At 47.4% G+C, this 20,794-nt stretch overlaps 6 protein-coding genes across 6 annotated transcripts; 3 read left to right on the top strand and 3 right to left on the bottom strand.

Moving 5' to 3' along the window:
• Nucleotides 1–3,690: 3,690 nt before the first annotated feature.
• Nucleotides 3,691–5,093, bottom strand: BHQ10_000637 (uncharacterized protein; the record flags this gene model as incomplete). Its single annotated transcript, XM_040878948.1, has 4 exons — nucleotides 3,691–3,706; nucleotides 3,762–4,683; nucleotides 4,736–4,886; nucleotides 4,938–5,093. The coding sequence occupies 4 exons, from the start codon at nucleotides 5,091–5,093 to the stop codon at nucleotides 3,691–3,693; spliced, it is 1,245 nt and encodes a 414-aa protein (XP_040729142.1).
• A 214-nt stretch (nucleotides 5,094–5,307) lies between these two features.
• BHQ10_000636 (uncharacterized protein) lies at nucleotides 5,308–6,128 on the top strand (the record flags this gene model as incomplete). Its single annotated transcript, XM_040878937.1, has 2 exons — nucleotides 5,308–5,435; nucleotides 5,498–6,128. 2 exons carry the CDS (start codon nucleotides 5,308–5,310, stop codon nucleotides 6,126–6,128), a joined length of 759 nt encoding a protein of 252 aa, XP_040729141.1.
• Nucleotides 6,129–6,319: 191 nt separating this feature from the next.
• BHQ10_000635 (uncharacterized protein) lies at nucleotides 6,320–8,027 on the bottom strand (the record flags this gene model as incomplete). Its single annotated transcript, XM_040878926.1, has 3 exons — nucleotides 6,320–7,589; nucleotides 7,641–7,781; nucleotides 7,834–8,027. 3 exons carry the CDS (start codon nucleotides 8,025–8,027, stop codon nucleotides 6,320–6,322), a joined length of 1,605 nt encoding a protein of 534 aa, XP_040729140.1.
• A 2,468-nt stretch (nucleotides 8,028–10,495) lies between these two features.
• BHQ10_000634 (uncharacterized protein) lies at nucleotides 10,496–14,166 on the top strand (the record flags this gene model as incomplete). The annotated part of the gene is made up of 2 exons (XM_040878915.1): nucleotides 10,496–13,033; nucleotides 13,093–14,166. The coding sequence occupies 2 exons, from the start codon at nucleotides 10,496–10,498 to the stop codon at nucleotides 14,164–14,166; spliced, it is 3,612 nt and encodes a 1,203-aa protein (XP_040729139.1).
• A 730-nt stretch (nucleotides 14,167–14,896) lies between these two features.
• BHQ10_000633 (uncharacterized protein) lies at nucleotides 14,897–16,328 on the bottom strand (the record flags this gene model as incomplete). The annotated part of the gene is made up of 4 exons (XM_040878904.1): nucleotides 14,897–15,427; nucleotides 15,484–15,525; nucleotides 15,587–16,128; nucleotides 16,238–16,328. 4 exons carry the CDS (start codon nucleotides 16,326–16,328, stop codon nucleotides 14,897–14,899), a joined length of 1,206 nt encoding a protein of 401 aa, XP_040729138.1.
• A 3,741-nt stretch (nucleotides 16,329–20,069) lies between these two features.
• On the top strand, nucleotides 20,070–20,771 carry BHQ10_000632 (uncharacterized protein; the record flags this gene model as incomplete). Its single annotated transcript, XM_040878893.1, has 1 exon — nucleotides 20,070–20,771. One exon carries the CDS (start codon nucleotides 20,070–20,072, stop codon nucleotides 20,769–20,771), a length of 702 nt encoding a protein of 233 aa, XP_040729137.1.
• Between the last annotated feature and the right edge of the window lie 23 nt (nucleotides 20,772–20,794).

Raw genomic sequence — 20,794 nt, 5'->3', positions numbered from 1 at the left:
GTCATTTGAAACATCGGAAATAGGACAATATCTACGGAGTACGTAAGAAATGTATCATGACAAATATACTTTACCTCAGGACCGGACAAAGAATGGGGCTGATGAAGCTGATACATTTCATCCTTGCATGTAACGGGTAAAAACACGCAGCGTCGCTAAGGACTACATAAGAGGAGATTAACCTTTTGTCAAAGTACGGAAAGGTGTAGAAGGAGTGGAGGATACAAATTGGTATGTTATGAGGTATGTTACTGCACAATTACATGCAGTACAGTGTATTGTACAGTGGGGAGTGGGCCGGCATGGCGCAGACGGGCCGGGCCAGTCCCAACTGTCCAACCTTACTTTGTACATAGTACGTACTACGTAGTTACTTACATAGTACGTACTACGGAATGGCATGCATGATCAACCCGAGTTTCTTTTTTGTTTCTCGTGGTTCACAACTACACATCACCCAACTCCTCATGTGGAGTTTCTTCTTTTCTTTTTTTGATTGCCCAGGTTGCCTGTTGCATCGCGACTCTCACATTCCAAGTTTTTCTTGCATCCTCCCCATCGCCTACTTGATATCGGCTAATTAAGTTGAAGTAACAAAGTTTTATGGCGTACTTTGTCTGTTTTTGCTTTACGTGCAATATGATTTGAGCCATCTCGATCGCTCCTATCACCTACTATCACCTTATCACTGTTTCATTTAAGGATGTTTTATTGGATTGAGTCACCCTTTCACCCTATCACCCGTTACTAGCCATCGGTTGTCTGGCACTTTAGTAATTGTCCCAGACAGATCAATGGGAAACGGCTATCGGCGGGGKTGGGGRAGGAAGATCATTGGTTGTTTCTCTTGTGACTCAAGCCATGTCCGTTTTTGGTCATACTTTATGGAGTACCAGGTGACGAGATCAATAGTTTGTACTAGTATTGCGAGCAGTATCACTTTTGTACCATATATGCCTGGGTTAGTGATACCACACTGAGCCAACTTTAGAATGTTACTTAGGCTTGAGTAATCACAAAGCGTTGAAATCTTACTTCCATTTACTAATTATATAGTATAGTGTACGTAATATGTATTTCATGAATTACTCTTGGTACTAGCTAAAATAGACTCTACATTAGCACACCGTACTAAACCACGTACAGTCTAAGCAATCTTACCATTGATCAGATCAGGCGACAAGGCCGGGTCCACTTTCCTTGAATTCCCTCCACCGAGTCGTAGATCATACTCTCTCCATTTCAAGCACTTCTCACCCTCAAGCTGGTTTGCTATCAGCGGAGTACTCCTGATAGAGTTTCTTTCGCCTGAACTTATTCGCCTCCAAGTAATTGTACGAACTGACCCCTTTATGCTGACCCTTTACTACTGCGTACTCTACTGATCGAACGATCGAGTGGTTACTCTCATCCGTTGCCGTACCGAAAAAGCAAAGCCCAAAAAAGTCTGCTTCTTTTCYCCCCGCCACTAACAGCTCAAGCTGAGGTTCGTACGCAAAAATAGTTTCAGCTTACCAAAAAGCTTACCAAGATTCTAATACATACGCACGTACTAGTTGAGACTTGTGCCTATCAAATCGCAGGATCTTGCCCGAACCGCTGGGTCCTACGATGATTTGATGGGTGATGCTATGTGGGTATATTTATTTGCACTAGACGAGTCAGTTCGTGTCATGCTCGTCTGAGCGTTCGCGAGCGTTCACTCGATAGTTCCTGACTTCAATCGGACCCTTGATGTGGCGGTGGGAGAAGGATGCTGATGCTTGTTGACATTTGCTTATTTTCCGTGGGTATCCGTCCAGCTGGATGCGGAGTATGTATGCCCTAGGCTTAGGCTGGGGTGTTGACTCCGTGATAACGAACATACTTTTTGATATCAGCACAGCCCGTATGATGCCATAATCGGACTCGGTTTCCAGTTCAGTCTTTTTCAGACGGTAAAGTCGGTAATACACTCAGGCCAGCCACGTTCCGGCCAGATCCAGCCTTAACATGAAACAGAGTCGTCTTATGGAATGGACGGTCTTCTTCGTATCGATCAATACAGACATGCATGCGAACTACGGAGCAAATTAGCCACGGCCCGACCTTCGATGGACGTCTTCTAGGAAGCAAGGGGCTGATGCTGATCCCTTACAACGGAGTAAACCAACCCCTTTCCTTCGTAATTGACGCGACGGGGGCACAGCCATGAGCTGGGCAGGACCATCAAGCGATTTTATTGGGGTATTCCGTACATGATGATATGATATGACTTGCATATCGCACTCGGTACATCGGCGATCTAACCTCGCTTAAACATGAAGCTATGAAGCCATGAATATCGAATACGAGGTCTACTGTTTCGTGCTACATTAAACTTCCAAGCATGGCTCCTACTAAGGTATTGCCGTGAAAACAAGCGATCGACATCTGATCCATGCATGAGACAAGGACATGTTGCATGTTGCATGCATAGAATGATGCAAGTATTTGTAAGGAAATCCATACTGCGAGATATGCACAGATTCTTATCGACGATAGGGAATAAAGCAGAATTGAAGGCAGAAGGGAAAAGGAACATGTGAGTCGAAGAAGGATCATCTCCAATCAGGAGCTTCGATGCGCTCCTACATGATGGCTAGAATGATCTTCAGCGAAATTTGAAATCGAGCCAGGCCGGTCTGAAATTCAGACAATAACTGGTCAAGAACCATCAACCCTACAGCTACCAAGTATGTATTATAATAACTACTTCGTACTACCATATATGAAGATGTGATGTTAGAATTACAGGGTTCCTCCTTCTAGCCCTAATCCAAGATCAGATCTCAGATCATCGGCCTGAACCCAAGATCATCCTTGTAACTTTGTACTACCACACATCAACCCTATATCAGATAATCCTTGGAAGAACGCCTGTTCGAAATCACGACACCTACTGATGTACTGGAGTGCAGAGATTGACGGAAAACAAGACGAGTCCAGCCACGTGCCAGTCAACCATGTGCGGAAATTGACTAGCACTTACGTACAGCGGTACTAGTAGGCTAGTAGCAGTTATGTGTCAAGTCGGACCATGTTCATACCACGAACGCCTTTGCGGAATGGGGTACATGTCACGTACGTATTGAACAAAACATGTACTATATAGCGCAACGGCATATGCCATACACATTGAGCAAGGCAGCCTTTCCGAACCTCGCCTATGTGCGTCCATGTATGAATTGAAGCAAGGATCGCACGCGTTGTTTCACTATCCTTTCACAACTCCTTCGTTAGTAACGTAGTCGCATACCACAGGAACGCCCCTTGCGTGTTGCATGCACGTAAATTTCTCGGCTCGGGAAATATTTGATGTTGCAAAACGATTATGACTGGAGGGATTGAGTGCATAGGAATGTGTCAATACGAGATGGACATCTGGATCTTGAGATTTTCGTTTGATGCGCCGATATTGACCGAAAGCCATCGAAATTGAACATTGAAACGAAGGTGAGAGAATTTTTGTCGGAACTCGTGGACTCGTCTGTAGATCGAGACCACTTCCTTTTGACGTACACCTACTAAATGATAGAAGGACCATGGGTCGGTGTAAGAAAATAACGCATGCAAAGATAACTCTTTGGCTATATGTCTAATATCTAATATCTAATACTACTTAGTGATACATGTTTAGTGCCACATGTATGACTGGCGCCCAGAGATCAATCAAGACCACGAGATCCTGTCAGAAACTCATTAGCAATGTACTAATCGCATCAGGAAATAAGACAACATACCAAAGCATAATTCCAGCACCTGCCGCGATTGCCGCAAACTGTGCAATCGTCTTTCGAATCTCGACTCCTTTATCTTTACCCGTCTCAAGCAATTCCGGAATCACTGCCACAGTGCCAACATAGAGGAACGTCCCCGCAGTAAACGGCAGCAGCATATCCCCCCAACTCAGTCCCGTTCCCCATAATCCTCTGGAGATCTCGGGCGAAGTACTCGATGACATGGTATTGCCGCCAAATTCCTGCACAGCGATACCGATAAAGGTTCCCAAAAAGGCACCAATGGCTGTCACAAATTGTGCGCCCATAGCCTTCCTCTTGGAGAATCCGGATTGAATCAAGAGCGCAAAGTCGCCTACCTCGTGAGGAATCTCGTGGAAGAAGACGGCCACCGTAGTGGTGGCACCAATGGTCGGCGAGGCATAGAATGATGACGAAAGAGCCAATCCATCAGTGATGTTGTGTGTGAAATCGGCGATGAGGTTGAGATATCCTCCCAATTTTGCACTTGGGTTGATTTCACCCTTCTTCTCCCCGGTCTCGGCCTTGCTCTTGGAAGATTTGCCTTTGCGTTTCTTTACATCGCCGTTGTTGCCCTTTCCAGGGCTAGAGCCCGTAGCCACTGCCGAATCATGGTTGTGTGAATGGCTGTGATCATGCCCGCCTTCTCCACCAGTCGCGATACGTAGTGTTTTATCCATAGCTACAAACGTGAGGAAGCCCACCATGATCCCTAGGCCAAGTAAAAGATTCTTATTGTTTTCCACAAGTACGAAGCGAGCGTGTTCAGGCGAGTCCTCGCCTAGGAAGATTTCTGGTAGTAGATGAAATAGCGTATCGCCTAGTAATCCTCCCACGGCAAAGGCGACCATGATGGAGAGGGAGGAGGGGTCGATATTGGGTGGACAAAGCGCGAGGAGGAAGTCTATGTATTGAGTGAGTTGATGTCATATATTAGCGCTAACAGATTATCTTACTCGGTGGTCCAGAAATATACAGTGTTGCTAACAACGCGTTGACCGCAGGGCTCCCTGGAAAAAGCACCGCGAAGATTTGCGATGTCCAGCTTGCGGTTTCTGGGCGGGAGGCTAATTTGTGTTCGTTCAGCGCTTGAACCAAGGGGCAATGCTTGAACTCTGTCAGGGTCGATGGAAAGTCAAATAGGAGGATCCATTATACCTGCAACTCCTCCTCAATTTGAGCCGCATCATAGCTCGCAATCGCTGCTTTGTCCGGGACTTGTGATTTGGCAGAGACAAAGGAAGATAAGGCGATAACAAGTACCATGGAGAAGGCGCATGCCCTCCACGAAAATAGCATCGATTGCCGAGCCATTGTATATACTTGCCCTGAAATTGTCAGGATAATTGGCGGAAGTTGTGCGTATTGACCCGCCCTCAGTTGTAGATGCTTAAGGATGCAAACATGCCAAGCCCAGCCTACCCAAAAATGCAAACGACCCGCAAATCCGCCTGATAAGATAAAGCAGATTTTATTTTGGCAGAAAAATTCAATCAAGCAACAACCTCACCACAACAAGAACTGCATAATGGGTCGCGAATTACAGAAGAGAAAGAACCGCGCCAAGGTGCCGAAGCTCAAGAAGAAGCGCAAGTTGTTGCGCAATGGTGATAAGAAGATTAATGTCCTTGGAAATCAATTGATTGCCGACAACTGGTAAGTCAGAATGACTCTTTAACCTATCAATAATTCTTTTATACTAATGTGATATAATGTAGGAACAAGAATGAGACTCTTATTCAGAACTATCGCCGTCTAGGCCTCACGACCCGACTCAACGCCCCGACCGGCGGTGTCGAAAAACCTCACGGCGTCGATGCCGTCACAGCAGACAAACTTACATCTGACACCCTACACATCACCGGCAACACCGCCGCCGCCCCTAATGGCACCACACTCTTCGATCCCGAGGAAGTCCAAGTCGAACGAGATCCCGATACGGGCAAGATCCTGCGCGTCATCTCAGGCCGTAACGAAGAGGAAGCCGATGTAATCGAGGTCGCTGGACAAAAAGTCAAACGCTCAAACCCTCTATCCGACCCCATCAACGACATTGAGAATGGAATAAGCTCTCTACACAAAAAGGCCGGACTGGGTACTTCGTCAACATCAGCGTCGGAGTTCGTGCGTCAATTGGAGATGCGTGCGTTGCGGGAAGAGGAAGCTGTTAAGAAGCGCCGGCCACGACAACAGAGTAAAAGGGAGGAAGAATGGGTTGCGAAGCTGGTTGCACGTCATGGAGATAATATTTTGGCCATGGTGAGGGACAAGAAGCTAAATCCTATGCAGCAGAGTGAGGGTGATATAAGGAGACGGGTTCGCATATACAAGGAAAGACGGGCTGCATAGGTACTCTGTTTCAAATTGTCAGCTGGTGGTTTGTTATTGTGGCGTTATACCAGGCGAATCGGCGTTACTCTACCATTATAAGTGTTCATGGTCATCTAAAATATGGATAGAAATTCAATGGTCATGGTACATAATCAGTTCGTGTAATCATAGCCTGCGTAATGATAGCTCTATCGTTGTGGGGTACATTATTATTCTTTCTCTGAACCCGACATACCGACACGATGCACGACACGGACCCATCGTCGTCGTCGCCATGAGCCGGCTCTTTGAGCTTGCATGGTCTCGTCCCAGTCACGGCCTTGACCTGACTGCACCTTTGATTTGCCTTTAGCAACCGAGGATGCATTGGATGGCGATGCGTCTGGTAAATCCCCGTATGCCATCATACTGACTTCATCGTCGTTTACAGAGCCTTCAGTCTCTACTTGAGGTAGATCCCATACCCAGCCTCCGATTTGCTCATCAACACTATTTCCGGACGTACCATTTCCTGGAACCTCGAATCCCACACCAGTTATCATACGCTCCACGACCCATTCGCGACATTCGAGATCTAGCTCCCATTTCTTTCCTTTCCATGTCCATCCGGACGGAGCTTGGACATCTTCAAAGAAGCGACAACTACGCGGCCGGTCTCCTGCAATGCGGTTCGGTGATAGAGGATCATATGGAACAGGTGAGAATAAAAGCGTTTCCCACTCGGAAGATGGTGCAAATTGGGATATAGATCGATGCTGTAGTTCAAAAATCTCTACTTCGCGCTCTTCCGGAGCAGAATCAAGTGAGATATTTGCCAAAGGGCCTAGAACCTGAGTTATTGGTGAAGGTTGCTTTGGCGCTGTTCCTCCTTTTGCGGGTTTCTGATTCTTTTGATCAGGAACTTGTTCCTCTTTATGTCTCTGAATCTGATTTAAAAATTCGTGTACAGTTGGGTGTGAGGATATAATAGCCGCATTTCCTCCAAGAAAGAAAATGAGGCGCCACGGAAGGAGATGCGCAATCAGAAATAGGGATGCGGTAACAATAGTTAAAAGCAAAAACACAGTTGACGATAAAGCCTCATCCGAAAAGTTCGTGAGGGGTGCTATTGATGCAACAAGGGCGTCATGCAGATTTGAAAAGTCCGCCATTGAGTTTTGCAGGTCTCCCATATTGCGGAAAAAGTCTTTCGATGTCTCGCTCGCGGGCTTGATAGTCTTGGCCGGTGCCAACGCTGGTCCCCCAAACGAGTAATAAGGAGTCGTCCCCAGAGTTGAATTTGACGGAGGAGGTGGATGACGTGCAAGGAAAGCTGGGACCATAATGTACAGTAATACACTGGCTGGTAGCAGCACAATCAGAAGATACGGATTGAGGCAGATGAATGAGTAAACGGCGAGGAACGACCAAGTCTGAGTTGGATATCTCCAGCCAAAGAGATGTATCATTCGCGCCTGGAAGACAAATGCGATGCCAATTCTATATTTGATCAGTAACTAGTAAGACGATGATATAATTGCTGACTCGTACCTAGCATTGAATCGACGGAAATTGTTCGTCATGACAGGGAGGCTGAACGGCGGTCGCGTGACGCTCTTTGATGGGGGCTTGTCGGCATTGTCTACATCTTCACCGTCTCGTTCTTCCGAAGGGATAACCTGTTGAAGAAGTCTGCCAAAGTCAGTTTCCCTACAATAATAATATGACATGGCGGTCAACCTACTTCGAAAAGAGTCGGTCTTGTATGGACCACCCTGATTGCGCGTCGCCCTTTGAGCCATGGCCTGTGTGCCGGAGTCCTGGTATACGGGATTTCGCCTTGTCTAATTTGGACTGCGATGGGTTTTGACTGTCGAATGAGACTACCGGGATAGGCTCATCGCGATTGACGACGGCGTCCGCAGTGTATTCATTCATTTTGAAGGCCGGATCACATCGGGTCGATAGGGGAGTCGATCGATAACATAAGGTAGAACGGTCGCATATCACAGCCAAGGGCACTCAAGGCAGCTGTTGATTAGATGTAGCTACATGAAGCAAATGATGGCGGAGGGCAATTGCCTGAAGGTCTGGCGTCACATGGAAGAAAGCGCCGAGGTGGGGACCAAAGTGGACTAGCGCGGAACATTTATTTGGAGTTCTTCAACAACATCCTTCTTGATGACAACGTGTACATTGTTTCGTTTTCATTCTTTATTTAATTCCAGTCAGAAGTCCTATCTGCTTCTACTATGACTGATGGCGCGTCTCAAGCATCCTTGAGGTAAGGGCTATGTGGACCCACGGCCATACACACGCCTTTGTGCAACGCTACTCCAGATATGATCCATCATACCAACCATTCACAACATTCACGAATGGATTTTACAATTGCCGCTCTGTAACTGTAGCTGTACGGCAACCGACAACAGAGTACTATGGTCTTCTTGTGACTGAGTCTACCGGAGGATATGGGCAAATTTGCTTCGACTTCGGATGGAGTACAACCGCGGCGGACCGCCATTGTTACTTCTCCTGTTCCCCGCCCCCTTTTCCCTACCCATGGATGATGATGCGAATAACTTCCAAATAGAGTCGTGCTGATCTGTCGATGCACGCATTCTTTCCCCAATGAGTCGCGATCATCAAACGGATTGCTTGATGGCTCAGATAAGCGATAAGCGACTGAGTATCAATAGGAGTAAGCGCAGGTAGTTGCTACGTACTACTCGTAGTATAGCGCATACTGAAGAGTAATAGATAGCGATACGTAGTCACAAGAAGTGGAAGCCGACTCCCAAATAAATCGAATTCCAACAAGATAGATCAAGCAGCAGAAATCAAAGACAATCCCTTTGGTTTACATCTTTCCCATGTACAGCTCTCCAGGGGCAGCAAGCGACGAAGAGCTGCCAAAGGCTAAGCAGACACTAGCTCCACACTAAAGGGTCCTTCCCCCATCGTCAATTCGCTCTGTGTTCCCCTGCAGCAACTTCCTACCCATAACACTAGCCATAACATTCAATTGTTGTTCATTTCCTTTTTCTTCGCCATCGTCGTCTTCTTTTTTATGTGATGTATTTTGTTTGACTGTATTCTCTGCGTATCTATACGAATTCCGTCTCGCTGTGTGGACAGGTCTTATCTTGTTTGTTTCTTTCCCATCAGGCTGGGTGGGTTCTTTCTCTCCCGTGATTTTTTTGAGACCCGAGCCAGCATCTGCACAAGGGGCGCCAAAGAGCCTCAACATTGGGCCGGTTGTCTGTCACTTCACCGACTTTCCATACTTCTTGACTGACACCTGTCTCGGTGCAAGGCCAATTTCCGTCGCTGTCGACCCTATCCGAATAACGGCTTGAGCGCCTGGGKCAACCTCGCATTTTCCGCGCAATGGACAGATAGCCACCGAAACAGGTCTCCAGATAGTTGACCAACGTCGACCTTCGAATTGATGGTACTTTACGTGATTGCGCCCTCGTCACGTCACGTTCCGGAGTCTTGTGTTGATACCGAGGGGTCGAGGGATTTGGGCCCGGTGTTAATTTGCGAAGTGATCGGCCATAATCCTGCACGCGAATTGACGGTGCCGGTTCTGGCACGCTCGACATGATGGCTCAAACTTCCGGCACAAATGTTCGCGCGAGGACAAATTCTTCCAGAGCGTCGGACTCCTCCCGCAATGACGAGTCAGGTTCTGCAGGTAAGGCGAAAGATTCCCGCTACAAAGGACCCATTGCTAATCTCATGGCAGTTGAAACAGATAACTTCGGCCGTCGAAGGCTACAAAAGACTACTCCGAACATTACCTCCGCGTCTGTCCAAGGTCAGAGAGCTCCGTCAATACCAAGAAGCGTGACAGMCCCGCGCCTTCAAGCCATAGGAAGAAGAAGGCAATCAATACGTGAACAGAACACGATCGCTCCAAGAGGGTAAGGTCCTAATTTCTCAATATCATTCTAGCGTTTATTAATTTTTAATAAAAAAATAGTCCTCGCTCGGGAACCGGATCTATACATTCCGGGAATTCTTCAATCGATATGACAACGGAGTCTATGAGGAACGCATCCATTAGCAGTACCAATTCGCTTACAAGTTCCGGCACACCGAATATGAACAATTCAGGCAAACATCATAGCAACAAGTCTTCTTCGGAAAATCTCGAGTTCCTAGCGCCAATCAATTTCGATGACTTTCACAACAGTATTCTAGATGAACCCAGCTTGAATAATTTCCCTCTGCCAGGTCATGGAGGTGCTGGATACGAGAACAAAAAGGCACAAACACGATCAAATAATCCGTGGTCCACGACCGAATCAATCACGACGAGGACTGCACGATCCAATTCGTTGCGGCGTCAGAGCGATCTTACACGGTTTCAGACCCAAACATCTTCAATCAACACATCGATGCCTCCTCCCCCAGCGCCCTCTGCCAGATCTCGCCGCCAAAGCCATGTCCCGCCTCCATCGTCTACCTCCGTCTCGAATCGCGCTCCAAGAAAATCAGTAGGCCCGGGTATCTTTACTATGGATACCCCCGGAGAATCCATGCCGAAGCGACGACCTAGTTTATCGATGCGCAAAGCAAGTGTTGATAACAATAGACCCGATCCACGCTACCGACTGCGCTCGACAAATAACAATGATTCTGATAGCATTGGCACCACCAGTGCCAGATCACTTAAAACCAAATCATTACAGCCACCGTCAAGGGAACGGCTGACCCAGGATTCCTTATTAACACCTACAGCTGGCGACAGAACGAATGGCCTCTTGACCCCCGTGAAACCCGCTGCTGGCAGCACTAATACACCGTCGTCGTCGTCTTCATCAAGCAAGCGGATGTCAACCATGCCTCATGCTACAGGCTTAGGCGCACGCACAATTAGCCCTACCGATGCGCGACGAATGAAGCGAATGTCAATGATGCCGCAGGCTCCTCCTGTGCCTATTACACCACCCACCGCTCAACCTGCACCGCCAGAAGTGCTGACCCTGCGACCACGATCATCTCAATCACCATCCATGATTCCGAGGAAGAGTGTCACTCCCTCCTCGTCCCGCACGACACCCGATCCTAGTCGCAAGTCTTATAGCTCTGGCGTGTCGCTATCCTCAAACACTAGCTACAATTCTGCTCGTAATTCTAGCGGATCTTTGCAGCCTCGACTGTCTCAAACATTCTCCTCTTCTCGGCTTCCCACGCCTAAGCCACGAATGGAGAACTCTAACAATGGTACAGAGGAGGTACCTCCCGTGCCTGCTATTCCCAAAGCATACGAGTCGCCAAAAACAGAAGCCGAGATCGTGTTTCCGACTAGTGCTCGTAAATCTAGTCTGCCGCTGGACATTGAATCGTCACGCGGCTCAGATTCCAGTCGACCATCCACGACTGTCAACAGCACTTCAGAGTCTTCTGCACCAGCTGCGCCATGGATGACAGGAACTAGGACTCCGGAAGCCAAAGGAAAGCAATCTGCTGCTCTAGGGCGGAAGAGCTTACAGCCATTGAAACTTCCTCCGTTGAACTTGTTGCCACTCAGCACCCCAATGGCTGCGAAGATTGAGGCTCTGAACAACAATAATAACCATCAACAGAATCCGTCTACACCCCCTCCACGTACTAATATCCCCAAGACTCCTAGTACACCGATGACAGCCTCCAAGGCATCCTTTTTCAAGAACGATGAAGACGAAGTGGAAGGAACTCAGCTACCTCGAAGTAGCACATCCCACTTTCTCGTCAGCACATCCAATACGACAGGCTTTAGGGCACCAAGTAGCTCTAGCGCTATCGTTCCTCTAGAAATGCCTTCATTGAGCCGCAATATGTCTCCATATATATCCTCATCACTACCTAAATCGAGCAGCGACTTCAACTTCATGCGTCAACATTTGAGCGGGGAGTATTCAATGGCTCAGCCAGGTACGAAATTGATGGGTCCCAGACCTCAGACTCAGTCTTCGGCTTTTTCACTTAACACGGATACCGGAACCCGCCTATCAAGTACACCGGATGCTGATGCAAGTGGTGCTACATTGAAGAGCAAGCTGCCCTCAACGCTCAGACATAGTGTATCTAAGCCTATCTTGGCATCTGATACCAAAGTCAACGCAGCAAAATATGACAGTATGCCTCCACCTCGGCTTCCAGCATCTGCTACGTGGAACGGTTTATCTGCAGTTGCAACGCGTACAACTAGTCCAACACTGAAAACCTCCTTCATGTCCAATCATCGCAAGTCTTCTTTGTCTAGCCTGAACACCAAGCAATCGAGCTTCAACAATGAAACAACCACATATACGATGCCGAGTCCTGCAATTACCGATCCTGGGGAGTCAGAAACTGCTGATAATCACCGTCCTGCATCTTCAATTTTGTCACCAGTGCACAAGATGATCAACTCCGCTAAATCAAATGCCGGCCCAAGGCCTCGTAACGCAGACCCTAACGTCGACTTGGTTGAGCTCGCTGCAGACGAAGAGATGCGCAGACTTGGCAGTAAAAGGAAAGACTTTGAGGTAGCTGCGAAAGAGTTGGACGAATTGCGTCGTCGGGCCAGTCCGAAGGAACGCGTTGGCCCAGCCCAAGCGCTCAAGATGGCTTCTCTTAACATTTTTGAACGAGGTGAAATCATTGATTTCAAAGATATCTATTTCTGTGGCACGCAAAAGGCTAAGAAGCACGTTGGCGACCTCAAATCGCAGGCAACCAACTTTGGTTACGATGACGAGCGGGGTGACTACCAAATCGTTATTGGTGATCACTTAGCTTACCGATACGAAGTGGTGGACGTTCTGGGCAAAGGTAGCTTTGGTCAAGTTGTCCGATGTGTTGATCATAAAACAGGTCAACTGGTAGCCGTGAAGATCATCCGTAATAAGAAGAGATTCCATCAACAAGCCTTGGTCGAGGTCAACATTCTGCAGAAGTTGAAGGAATGGGTGAGTGCATCAATGCTCCAGATGCTACGCGGCCATTATCACTAACGATACCTGTCCAGGACCCTAATAAGAAACATAGCGTCGTACACTTCACCCAAAGCTTCTACTTCCGTGGCCATCTTTGCATCTCAACCGAACTGCTTGGCATGAACTTGTACGAGTTTATCAAAGCTCATAACTTCAAGGGATTTTCTTTGAAACTTATCCGTCAGTTTACCAAGCAAATGCTCAGCACTTTAGTGCTTTTGCATTCAAAGAGAGTTATACATTGCGACTTGAAGCCTGAGAATATCCTCCTTGCTCATCCTATGCGATCAGAAATAAAGACTATCGACTTTGGATCCAGCTGTTTTGACCATGAAAAGGTCTACACATACATTCAGAGTCGTTTCTATCGTTCTCCCGAGGTCATCCTTGGGATGTCATACGGCATGGCGATCGATATGTGGAGTTTAGGATGCATCCTCGCTGAGTTATATACTGGTTATCCTATCTTCCCCGGAGAGAACGAACAGGAACAGTTGGCCTGTATCATGGAAATTTTCGGGCCACCGGAGAAGCATTTAATTGATAAGAGTACTCGGCGAAAACTATTTTTCGACTCTTTAGGCAAGCCTCGTTTGACTGTATCGTCCAAAGGTCGACGGCGCCGGCCAAGCTCCAAGGACCTCCGGCAGTCTTTGAAATGTGACGACGAGCCATTCTTGGACTTTGTTGCTCGCTGTCTCAGATGGGATCCTGCGAGACGAATGAACCCCAACGATGCCATGAACCACGAATTCATTACTGGAGTCAAACCTACCGGTCGACCGCGTGCATATTTGTCTAGCAGCAACCTAGTCTCGAAACGACTCACAACCAGCGGAGTTCCCTCGTCTAGGCCTCTACCTGAGCCTCCCGGTATAGGCGGCAAAGTTGGACTCGGATTCCACAAAGCCACAAGCAGCTCTCCCGTCAAACCCGCCGCAAAGCGTTTGTCGAGTGTGAACAATAATATGCAGCAGCCTGCTGCAAACAAGCGTATATCGAACAGTGGAACTGTGAGCAACGGCGTTGGTTCTGCACTCCCGCGCAGGAATCCCAGTGGAAGTCTAGCCGCGGCGGCGGCAGCTACGAGCTTATCTAACAAATGAAATTACGAAGAGTTGATCATATACTGAGATCAAGAGGATTAAACAAGCGGGTTTGAACCGCGTGTATCGATTTCAACCCCTTTGCATCTCATGCTAATATACTATATTTAATAAGCGTCTGTTTTTCTATCATGAGCAACATAGACCAGGTCGGGAACTGCTGGTTCTTTCTTTTCCTTCACTTGATGGATGTATGTATTATGCACAGAAAGAAAAAGACACCCTTTTTTGTACCATCATATACCCCCCTTCCATCTACCATATATTTGGCGAGTCACATTGCTTTTTTATTTCTGTTCTTGCTTTTTCTTTTGTTGTCATGGATGGCCTGATTTGATCACGACATGTTGGTTTCTCTGATGCTTTTCAAGGTGTATGCTATGCATCAGTTTTATGTGACATGTCATGCTCGAGAGAACTTGGAGTGCTTTTCATGTACCACTGAACATCATTAGGTTTGCCTTTATTTCTGTCTTTTCAAAGCATTGAAGCATGGTCTTTGTTATGACCGCCAACTGGACATACATACTTGCATACATAATATACATACTAATTCTACTCGAAAACCAGACGTTCATGTTTAGATGAATTGATAATGTTCATATAAAATACTCCATATAGAAACAAATAAACCCATGCGAAAAAGACACGAAGTCGTCGAGATATAAGGCATATGCAAGAAACCCATATAGAGCATGTAAAATAAAAAAGCACAAGGTGATTCAATCAATCACTCCTCGTCCTCAGCCGAATGAGTCCTTCCATTCAATACACCCTGCGAATACCCTCCACGTCTCCTGCGTCTCAACACCTCCGTCGCCCATCCAGTCAACTGATACAACCAACCACCCGTCACAATCACACCCGAAACAACATTTACCAACCTCACCACCAACGCCAAAAAGCTACCCCGCTCTTCACTCACAAACAACAATATCGGCTCAATATTGTATTTGAAAAATATTCCAGGTACGTTGTAAGGGCTCTCAGGCAGAGAAAGCGATTGACTAGTCGCCGAATACTGATTTGTGAAAATGGTGTTGCGCGATTTCTTGAATGCTTTGGCTGGATTTGCGGTGTACTTTTCGACGGCGTTGTTGCCCTTTGCGTAGATTGTGGGGACGATGTTGAGGAAGTATTGAAATTTGTAGTAGTGGGTTTCAGTGGATGCGACTGTTTTGTCGAGCGGGTTAAGCAGGGATGGGTAGTGAGGGCCGAAGGAGAGTTCGGTGACCATGTGGGTGAAGTTGAATTTCGAGTGCTATTATATCAGTGAGTTCTGTAATTATCGAAAGGGTTTGGTAAGGAGTGACATACGTCTAGATGTTGACCAACTTCGTTATAACCATGTCCACGAGCCTGTTTGAGTTAGTATAATGTTGATGTTGATGTTGATAAGTGGGTTCGTGCTTGGACACACCGTAATATGAAAGTCACCATGGACCTTGTTCGACTCCAAACTGCCATAAATGCGGCAAGAATCCGTGGGATACTTTGACGACAACCTAGGAGTCTTGGGAAACTTCCTCTTTGGATTCCTGCGCGTATGCGACAGGACGTGCCTGGCATGCACATCCTCTTCCTGATCCATCAATCGTTTCACATTTTCTTCATTGAGCGTTTGATATTCCGGTACGCCGTTTGACGACTGCTGATTGAGCTTCTCATTCCACAACTCCCAATTCGTGCCGTCCTTCGTCAGCAGCACGCCGGCCTTGATGTGATCGCCTGAGGCATCTTGCACGTTGACTCGGAGATCATTGCACGGCATTTTGACGACCATATCGATGTTCATTTGGAGTTGACGGGAAACGCCCTTTTCGACGCTGAAGTGTTGGTTTTCGGTGCCGCGGTACCAGTTGACGAACTCGCCGAAGGTGAGGAATGTGCAGATAGCGAAGATGATTACGGTCCATTGTCCGCCGCGACGGGATGCGGTTGTGAAGTTGGGTTTTGTTTTGGCTGGAAAATAGAGGGTTAGGTGTCAGCTTGTACATTCAATTGTGCATCTGGTTAAATGACTCGGCGCAATCGCATCGAGGGAAAGATGGGAGAAAGATGGGAGACGCACGAAAGGCATCAAATGTTTTCAGACCAGCTCCAACATTTTCCTTCTCCCCAAATGCATCCTCATCGAGCTCGTGCTTCGTATACCCGTTCATTGCGACAATTTGCTAGCTGCTTTGTTATGCTCTGGATCGTTTGTCGAGACTCTCGAATTGCGATAGCTTCACGCAGCCTCATACAACCAGGGATTGTGGCACGTATTCAATTAAGAACACATAATCCTATCAGGAGCAATCAAACATATATCTGCATGAATATGATCTGTACGGAGTGCGGTGCATCAATTAGAATAGAATGTTTGAAGGTGAGTCTCGAAGGATGAAATGCGGAGAGGCCAGCTATCCCGATCTAAACACTCCACTTGGCGTTTCGGATCATCGGAGTTAAGCATTAGCCCTAGTTCTGGCTTTCGGTATAAAATTAGGGCTAGGCGCAAACAACCACAGCGTCGACTTTATAAACATATTGCACTCTATTTAAATTCGTAATCCTATGAATCAGAGGAATGCCTAAACAAGTTCTTGACGCATACGTTCCCTGTGGAGGCTGCTGCTGCACGTTGGCCGACATGAATCATTCAGGAGAAACCTGTCTCTATCAATAAAATCCATGCATTGTAGGGTTACTTAGGATATTATACTTATGTGATTCCCGGTATTTAGAGGCATTTCTGTAAGGTGGAAGATTGAGTGCTTACTGTGAGTCCTCCTGGGTACAAGATAAGGTTCTAGACCAGTAATTTGGCTGACTAGTCTTCCATTTACTTTACTCCTGAAAAACAACCAACTTCACACTATTTTTGTATCCGTCCCATGAGATCGTCGGAGGGCCCGGTCTCTCAATCAACGCCTTTTTTGGCCCACTCTCGCATCAAATATCTTCGATTAAAGGCACGGAGTAACCCGAAGTATTGGGCGAAGCATAGATGCAAATCCGTCTCGGAATAACTATGTGTTATACGTAAGAAACTCAAAGGCCAAGTCACTGCACATCATAGCAACATATAAGATTTAAAATATTAAAGTAACGGCTCSCCGGTCGCGGCTTATAAACATATTCAGTTTCATGGATTATCAGTTCCCGCTACTCTTCATCCTCGCATAGACATTCGCTACGTTGCGATCATCACCCGTCATGAGGTACTTTTCAAATATTGTCCTAAGCGTGTCGCCCGTTTCCCGGGGTGTCATGGCTGGCTCTAACCCTGTGTTTGTTTTAACCCAAACAGCGTCAAACTCATTGCCTACTTCGAAGCTGCCAATCTTTTCCGCAAGGCAAAGAACCTTTGCACCGCCCAACGTCGCTAGATAAGTTACCTCGTTAAAGGTTAACGCTTTGTCCTATCCTTCTGACATGACTTCACGAGCGTTTGATGCAATCATCACTTGCCGTATCACAGACAGCATTCCCGATGCCCAGCCGCCGCCGCCGTCCGTACCCAGTCTAATATTGACACCGCGTCGCAGGAAATCCCGCATCGGAGCGGCCATAAATCCTCCTCCGACTTTCATTTTAGCAATTGGGCAATGTGCGATGCCACACCTCAGAGTGTGAAGTCGATCCTTTTCGTAATCGGTCATGATGGTGCAGTGAGCAAGAATATTCCGCCGGCTTGATAACCCCAAGCTCTCACATAAGTCGGCCTCACTTCCACCAAACTGGGGGAAAAGTTCCGTCGTTGCATCAATTCCCTGTTGAGCCTCGTTGAAATCCTTTTGAATTGTTAGTGTGCTGTCGCACTTCACAATATTCCCAAGACCCTGGAGTAGCTCCGGGGTACATGAGATGGCAAACCTTGGCGTCAAAACCGGATTTATCAGTGCAACGTCGGGACTGGAGCAGCCAGGTAGACCGCGAATGTGCTGGATGCACTCCTCCGTCTCCTGCAGGAAAAGAGACGCGCTCTTTTCCTGGATCTAAGCTGGTGCATGCCTATCCATATTACACTTACCCACGAACGCACGTTGTCCCTTTTCATGGCACATATTGCCCAAAATTCTCGTAGCATCAGCATGTCGTGAACTGTATTAAGAGGCCGTCGTGATCCCCTGACGCAGAAAGTCGTTAACGACCTGCTCGTATATTTATGAGGCTTAATCTGGATCGTTAAACCGAGCTTCAACGCGGAATGTTATCTCAGTCAGCCAGTCGACAATATCGAGATTCTCGTTATCCTTGGAGAAAATGACGGCACCCTGGAAGACCTGAACCGGAGACATTATGCGACTTGTAAGCAATTAAACGACATCTGGACGGTAAGAGTCATTACTATGAGAAATTAGAGGTATAATATAGGATTTTTCGTGACTTGTTGCATACTTATCTACTCAATAATTGTGGAAGGGGGAGATGTCAGGCTCTCCTCGGAACTTGACCGAGCTCGGCCGAGTTCGCCGAGTGTTTCGTAGCAGATGCGAAGGCTCCGAATTCGCTCGAATTCACGTGATAGTTGACCAACTACCAAACATCCGACTTGGTCTGGGTCTTGAACATTCCCAATGACATCTCTCAAAGAGCAATTCCTATCGTTCCAATGGCCCAGTACCGGACGAATGACCCTCCGCTCAGGACGACACAGCGGGCTCCCCGTAGCTGTCGGTCCTGCGCATCCAGAAAGGTGAAATGCGATAAGGCGGTGCCGTGCTCGACATGCATCAAACGAGGAGATGCTGACGCCTGCGTAAGAGAAACAGTTATCGTGCGAGGCAAATTAGTAACGTACGTGACGGACTGAATCGTCTCCAATAAGATCACGCCCCACTTACGTACTCCCTAGAGGGAAAGATGAAGATAGACCAACATATGAAGAGTTGAGCCACAAGAATCACCTACTGCGACAGGAGATTTACTTGCTCCAGGCGAAGCTCCAGCAGTCAACTGTGGGTCATTTGGCCTCTAAGTCAACTTTGAAACATTTGCGACAAAGTAATAAAGTTGAGCATGACGACGAAGGCCTCGAGGCACAATTGTGGGAGATACTTTCTGCTAAATCGACAAGGACAGTATCCAGCGTCTTAACCTGGGACGACATCGTTCTGCCGAGCGCTGCATGTAGTGAGCAGCTCATCGCCTACGACAAGTCCTGGAACTCGTGGGTACACTATGCTGTTGAATATCCGCGCTTCCAGGAAGAGTGCAACAGCTTCAGTGCTGCCATGGAACGGGGTGTGGCAATAGAAGAAACCGATCCATCATGGACGGCTGTTTACTTCAGTGTTCTCAGTGTAATAATTCATTTCCACTAGATTCCAGGCTATGACTGATGATGTGATAATGTGGGCACTCATAACAGGCTGCAATTATCATGATGCATGACGATGAAGCGAGCAAGCTACAGCTCCCAGAAGGTGTCTCTTCGCTTGGATGGCTGTTGATTTCAGAATAGGCACTTATATCGAGTTAGGCTTCGACCGTCGAATAATGTCCCGTATTTGGTACGATGCTGCTATATTTTCACTCTATCAAGCCGACTTCATGAGGATTCCTCACATCCACACAGTTCAGGCCATAGCGACATTGGGAATATGCTTTAACAACTTGGGAGATGTGGAGGTTGGACAGCACCTGTGGAGCTCTGCCCTACGAATAGCGCGGAGGATTGGCTTGCACACCCATTATTCGGACGCGGCTGCCTCGTGTTTGAGCGCAGAGGGCCAACACAGGCTCTGGTGGACACTGGTTATTTGTGAATGGTTGTCAATATTTTTTGCACATATTCTCGTCAAGTACAATAAAATGGGGTTGCTAACTCAGTGATTGCTAGGTTAAGTTTGCCCTATCGGCCGCCTGAAATCGACGATATTGATTTCGATGTGCCACTTCCATCCGCCCAAGGAATGGGAGAAAACGAGGCTGCGCATTATCTCGTTCACTATCATATATTCATGGCAAGAACGGCAGCCGCAGTTTACCGTTTCCGTACTAATCTTCGATTTGCCCTCGGAATCCTTGAGACAATCAAAGCCGTCAAGACTGTCGACGATGAGCTGGCCGAAGTCATAGATAGCCTCCCTCGCCTTCTTCAGCCGGAAACTAATCTTGAGGACGAAGAATTGCACCAGCTCGAGCTCGCCAATCCTTGGATCAAGTGGCAGCGTTACGATGTCACCTTAGTACTCCTCCACCTCCGCCTTCGCATCCATCGCACTCTGCAATCACACTGGCTGTCAGCTCCTGATCAGTATAACTGGGCGAGATCCGTCAGTGTGAGCTCAGCGATGAGCGTCATCTGGATCAATCGCAACTGGGATCAACCAGCCTCCATGCGAAAACAGTGGTACTTATGCCTATTCCATGTTTTCCTTCCGGTGGTTACTGACCGCTTCAGGACCCTATCCTACCATATCTTTGTCTCGGCTATTCTGCTTTTGCGCGAATGTCAAAATGAATTGACCAATGCAGAGGAATATTACGAGGCGGTCTGTACCGCCCTCAGCCTACTCGAGGAGGTGCAAGATTGGAACGCTGTTGCAAATCACGCAGCTACGATACTCCGAGTTCAAATGAATGGTAGTGCGTCTGCTATAAACACCGTATAATTTCTCGGGACATGATCTATCAT

The sequence above is a fragment of the Talaromyces amestolkiae genome (assembly GCF_001896365.1).
Source record: "Talaromyces amestolkiae strain CIB chromosome Unknown scaffold1.1, whole genome shotgun sequence".
Classification (NCBI taxonomy): Eukaryota; Fungi; Ascomycota; class Eurotiomycetes; order Eurotiales; family Trichocomaceae; genus Talaromyces; species Talaromyces amestolkiae.
Note: the sequence above shows the minus strand (reverse complement) of the source record. Positions and strands in the feature narration are given on the sequence as shown.